Source organism: Octodon degus, unplaced genomic scaffold, assembly GCF_000260255.1.
Source record: "Octodon degus isolate 3935 unplaced genomic scaffold, OctDeg1.0 scaffold00045, whole genome shotgun sequence".
Lineage (NCBI taxonomy): Eukaryota > Metazoa > Chordata > Mammalia > Rodentia > Octodontidae > Octodon > Octodon degus.
Genome location: NW_004524621.1, coordinates 12,809,776 through 12,815,827, shown reverse-complemented (window position 1 = coordinate 12,815,827; position 6,052 = coordinate 12,809,776). Strand labels below are relative to the sequence as shown.

At 43.3% G+C, this 6,052-nt stretch overlaps 1 protein-coding gene and 1 non-coding gene across 2 annotated transcripts in view; both read right to left on the bottom strand.

Annotated features, from left to right (window-relative positions):
- Ubap2 (ubiquitin associated protein 2) overlaps window positions 1-6,052 on the bottom strand; it is a 128,229-nt gene that overhangs the window by 10,609 nt on the left and 111,568 nt on the right. The window contains exons 14-17 of the mRNA XM_023716084.1: window positions 5,249-5,512; window positions 4,037-4,076; window positions 1,648-1,831; window positions 685-751 (exon numbers count right to left, since the gene is read on the bottom strand). Of these exons, the coding sequence (XP_023571852.1) occupies window positions 685-751; window positions 1,648-1,831; window positions 4,037-4,076; window positions 5,249-5,512 (555 nt within the window). The remainder of the gene's footprint in view (window positions 1-684; window positions 752-1,647; window positions 1,832-4,036; window positions 4,077-5,248; window positions 5,513-6,052) is intronic.
- On the bottom strand, window positions 2,444-2,521 carry LOC111816996. The gene has a single exon (XR_002821295.1). It is a non-coding gene; the product is annotated as a small nucleolar RNA SNORD121A (small nucleolar RNA).

Below are 6,052 nucleotides of genomic sequence, written 5' to 3'. Positions count from 1 at the left end.
TTTACTCGTTGCAGGAGTGAGGACTGAACCCAGGGCCTCCTCAGCAAGCTACCTCCTCAGCCTGTTTTTATATTTATTATTATTATTTTTAATTTGGTACAAGGTCTCACTAGGCACATCAGACTTGTAGCGATTCTCCTGGTTTCAGCTTCCCCAGTGCTGGGATTATAGGTGCACGCCACCAAGCCTGGACTCAAGTCGCTGGCTCAGCATGCCTAAGGGTAGGGCCAGTGTGGCTGTGGTACTGGGGATTGAACCCATGTCCCTTGCTTGCCTAAGCAGGTGCTTTATAAAATTTTTTTTTTTTTTTTTTGCGGAACTGGGGATTGAACTCAGGCCTTTGCGCTTGCTAGGCAAGCGCTTATTCCACCAAGCCATCTCCCCGGCCCCAGTAAAACTTCTATAATGAAAAGGCAATATGGGAGCAGGCTCATCACCTGGCCCTCCTTGTGATACCACACTGGATCTGAAGCAGTTCTTTCAAGGGGCTCACACCCAAGGTGTCCCTCACAGAGCCCAGGAAACCAGTGGATCAGACCACACAGCAAAATCAAAGTAGTTTGGCTGAGCACAACTCCAAATTGGTACAGATCTTCAAGGTTAACAAACCTCCGTCCAGCTGCACATGACAAAGCCCCCAGTGTGCTAAGTGGGGCAGCAGGGAGGAAGCCTGTGGACACTTACTGTGTGTGGTGTGCTCGAGACTGCTGCCTGCGCAGAGGAGAGGCTGCTCGGGTGGCTGGCGAGTGAACTAGGAGACAAAACAAATCACTCTGTGTCCACCCAAACAAGTTACTCCATAGGAGTGAAATCTACTTGGCTCATTTGGCTACAGTAGAGCTTGTCCTTATCAGACCTCTGTATCAGTCAGACCTTATGGCCTCAAAACCATGACAAGATCATGGTTAGAAATGATCTAAAGAGTCTACGACCATACCACCCTGAATGTGCCCGATCTCGTCTGATCTTGGAAGCTAAGCAGGGTCGGGCCTGGTTAGTACTTGGATGGGAGAGATTACGTAAAGAGTCACTTTTGAGGAGATCTAATATATCCTGGCCTAGAAAACCTCTAGAAACAAAGTCAGAAAACTGTAAAACTTTAGGCTGTAAAAAGACTAAAAACAGGCCTGTATTATGAATACTGCTATGCTTGAAGAGTTCATAAAAATCTGTGTAGGAGATATATTCCACCCCATATAATAGAGTCAGAGCCTGAATTCCCATCTAGAGTGTAAATCAAGTATTTTCCTCAAGCAGTCAAGAAGATTCCTGGAACTATGTCAATTTTAACTCAGACATTTACTTAAAAATCCAACATCATTCACACTCCATGTACGTGATGGGTTACATGAGTCCACAGCTAGGGACAGGCTAGGATCAGGGTACCAGACAAGGTCCAAGATGAGTAACAGAGAACCCTTGGTGCCATCCACTTCCCAGAAGACCCAGTGCTCTGTATCAGCAGAGGCAAGGTTTTCACATTTAGCAGTTTTGACCTAGAATTGGCCAAAACCCAAGTTCAGATATTAATGGAAAATCCCAAGAAGTCATGGAGGAAGCAACAAGTACATATTGTATTTGTTGGAGCATACCAACTTAAAAGAGTTTCAATGGTCTTATCACTTTGGGCCCACATTTCCCTCATACCTGCTAAGCTGAGAGAGAGGGCTGCTGGACAGGTCACCAGGCTGGGACAAGGAGGGCAAAGCAGCAGTGTGCTGGGACACAGAGGGTAGGAGGGCAGTGCAGGAGGTGGTACTGGACAGGGAGCTCACAGATGCGAGGGTGGAGGGAGGGTCTGTCGTCTTGGGAGCTGGAACGGATGAAGTAGCTGCAAGAAACAGATCTTTTTAGCTCTAGAATCAATCCTGAGTATCTTGTAACATATCAGGCTCAGGTGAGATATATGCAAAGGCGCATTCCTTGGGACAGTGGCCATCACTGGGTGGTCAATCTCTGTCGTGCAGGACTGCCAGAAACATGTGTGACATCTGGATGTGCAGCAGACTTGGGCAAAGGGTAGAAAATGGTATGTTTATAACATTAAAACTGCCCTGTGGTATAGAAAATTATTTTATGTATGGAAACCTGACCTAGAGAAGCACCTAGAAACGAACAGATGTGCTAGGATCTTATGCAATTATAAACTGAGGCAAGTTTTTCTCCAAAACCACAACATGGTACAGTTAGGAAAGCCAATGGGCAAAACCACTCAAGAATACTTGATTCATTCAGTGTCAACCTGGGCTGATGCTGCCAGCATCACAGCCAGCTCAAAGCAAGGGACTGAGAATCCACAGTGCATACACACCTATATTCAAATGCCCAACGAGAATTTCACTGGGATGTGCTCTGACAGATTAATGTATGGAAACCTGACCTAGAAAACACATAAATAAACTTAGTAGGATTCAGAAAGGATATGGGACAAGAAACCCTACCTGTGGAAAAGACTCAGTTTAGTGCTGTCCACACACATATTTCAGATATGTGCTTGGAAGTACATCATTGTCTTTTCCAAAGAGGAAGCAGAAGATACCTAACAGAGAGGACAACTTGAAAATAAGCACAAGTTGGGACAGCTCAGGTCAGCCAGCAGCCAGATCACTCTTAAGAGGCCTTTATGTTCCTGAGTCCCCCTTCATCTTGGCAGTATATTCCAAAAACAAAATCTGTTCTTATGGGAACTAGATGAGACACAACTGGTATCTCTCACCCAAAACTAAGACCCCCAAAAGATACCTCCCTAGGCCATGGATGACACTAATAACAGGCTCATAGCAAGCCACTCTTTCAAACAACAAGTAATGGAGATGGAGGGTGGGACTGGGTGAAGAATGTTGACAATAAAACTATTTTAAATGAATGTTGTGCTTTCCAGATACTTATTACATCATTTAACAACTCCAACCCACCTAGGACTCCTGTATATGTTCTCAACCCCATGACTGGACAAAAGAAGTCAGCTGCCACTGATGCTACCATGAGAGGTGTCAATGTCACTCAATAAACTCAGAGTGCCAACATTTCTGAAAATAGCCCTGCCAGCCTGGCATTATCAGTACCGAAACCAAATTCCAATACATCAGTTCTCATTTCAATTTGAACAGGGATTCATCTTGTCTATTAACATTTCATATCCATCCTCCCTAAAAGTTCCTAACTTAAAAAAAGAATCATCTGGCTTCCAAACCCAATAGTGTATAATCCATTTGCCTTACAGAACAATGAAAGAAAACCAATCACAGTTAATCTAGAGCCACAAAAGAAAGAAACAACTAAGAGGGATTCATCTATACTATCACTAATGACGGCTTAGCTGTCAAACAAGTACGCATTTTTCTCTGAAGCATTTACAACAAAGAACATTTCAACTTTTTCTCTTCCTAAACAAACATCCTTCAAATTCTGAAAGCAATGGGCATGTCTTTGCTAAACCAGGAGAATTTGTTTTGTTTTATTTGCTTGACAGTCCCTCATACCTGGGCAGGTACCTATAACACTAGCTACTCAGGGAGGCTGAAGCAGGATTTTGAGTTAGGGATCAGCCTTACTGACCCCATCGAGACAGAAAGACAAGAGGAAGGGAAGAGGGAAGGAGGGAGGAAGGAAAAGGAAAAAGGCAATGAAAAGAAGGTGTTGTTGTTCCTATTGACATGGCAGCCTCTTCACCAACATGGAGTCTGTGTCTCCAAATGGATTTAAATGAGTGCTGTACTCGCAGTTGGTCTCGAGTCTAATTAGGGCAGAAGAACAACAAACAGTATCTCTTTTTGCTCTATTATATTTCTAATAACACTACTACCACCTGATCAAATGGGAACCTCTAGTGATCTTCATTAACTCTGCCACAGAAAAAGAAGCTGCTTTCTCTTAACCAGTGAAGGACCAGAAGCCATTTTCAGAAAAATTATCAAAAGGCTGTTGTGGGGAAGTAGCCATTGGCCAGTCAGTGTTCTCCCATCACATCAGCCATACTTTCTCTATTTGTTTTTCCATCAGTCATGACAAGGATATAGTTAACTGATATACTTACTGTCTAATGTTTGCTGACTTCGACCACCACCATGTCCATTCTATAAGAAATGGAAAAAAAAAAGTAACCCCATCTTACCTCTCAAATGATTACTAGATAGCCTTGTATTGGGATTCAGTAACAATCATATGAAGTACAGATTAATGAAGAACAACTGTGTTTTATATATTCTTTTTGCTCTTGATACGTAGTTCAGGCTGGCCTTGAATTCACTTAAGAGTCCAGGCTGCCGTCCAATTCAGCGATCATCCTGCCTCAATTCCTGTGTGCAAGGATTATACGTTTCCTACCATACCCACTATTATTATTATTTTACATAAAACTTCTAATGATCACAAAAGGGCCAACAGTTTTGAAAACAAGCTTTACTATTTTGGGAAATAACAAACAGAAAGTACATAGAAAGCAGCAAAACAGCCCTAAAATAATTCTTTAAAACGTCTAAGAGTGGTGCTGTACACCTCTAATCCAGCACTTTGGGAGGCTGAAGGAGGATCTCAAACCAAGGCTACCCAACTTAATGACTTAAAGAGACCATGCCTCATGATAAAATATAAAGGCTGGTAATTTGTTCACTGTAAAGGCCCTGAGTTCAATCTCTAGCACTACAAAAATGAAAAACGTTTAAATGGCCTAGCAGAAACTTAGCTACCCATTCTTTTCTTCTTTTCCTCTCTCCCTCCATTCTCTCCCACAGGCCCTAAGTTTCCTTCTAAGATTTCCAGTAGATAATACTTATATATCTCAATTTAGGAGAGAGACGATCACTGGCCATATCAATCAAATCAAACCAAACCACTGTAAGGGCAAGACTTTTAAAATACGATAAAGACATGTGGTTTCTTTATTTGTAGCAACAGATGATTAGAGAATATTTAATTACAATATAATAAATCCAGCTAATGATAATGCAGAATCACATGTTGTCAAGGCATAGGAATTAGTAAGGGGGACAAAATAAAATATTCAGAGACAGGGTACAGTCCACATGGAAGTACACAGCACCAGAGCCAAAGTGCTTACACTACTTAGAGGTTTGGTCTTTTGTCAGTAAGCATGTGTGTCTATAGAGCCACATTCACTCACATGTATGGGCTCTAGAGATGCCTACAATAAACAAGCTCAAACACGCATTATATTCAATAGTATACTAACTTCCAAGTAGAATATCCTAAAAGAGAAAAAAAAAAACAAACCTGCAACATGACTTACTGGGATGGCTCCTGGAGCTGACCCTGGTGGAATCACAGAGCTTTGGTATGCGATCCTGCTGTGCACAGCACTCTGGTCATAAGAGGAAGATGTTGTCACAGGGCTAGTGGAGCTCAGGGATGAGCTGCTCAGACTGGAGGTGGCAATGGCTGAAGCAGTGCAGGTGGAGCCCTGCACAGCACTGGTCATTGGTAGAGAGTTTCTTAGAGGATCACTAAAAAGAATAAAAAGTAGTAGATATAAACTGATGCTTGACATCACTTCCTGAAATTGAACCACCTAAGCTCATTGCTGAACTATAGATTCAATAATCATGCAATTATAAATGTGTACCACCATGTCTTTAACTCTTAAATAAAGCTCAACAATCCCTCACATACCCATGGAATTTAACTGATGGGCAAGGCGGCGTTTTAAAGAATCCTTAACATGTGAGTGAGACGACCCGGGGTCCACGGATCCTGAATAGACCCAGAGCGCAGGCCCGGCTAGTGAGACAACCTGGGGCCCGCCGGATCCTGAACAGACCATTAGGGCAGGCCCAGCAAGTGAGTGAAACCACCCGGGGCCCCGCGGAATCCTGAATAGACCAGGAGTGCAGACCCTGCAAGTGAGTGAGAACACCCGGGGCCCGCAGATCCTCATTCCACCCAGAGTGCAGGTTGAGCGTGGAACCCTTCAGCAGAACTTCCTGCAAAGAGGCTAGAGGCAAGACCCACCCAGCTGATTCAGGAGCAGAACATCTTGCCAGAGAGACACAAAGGGTTCAACTCTAATGGCTGCAGCAGAAAGAAGTGGAGCACA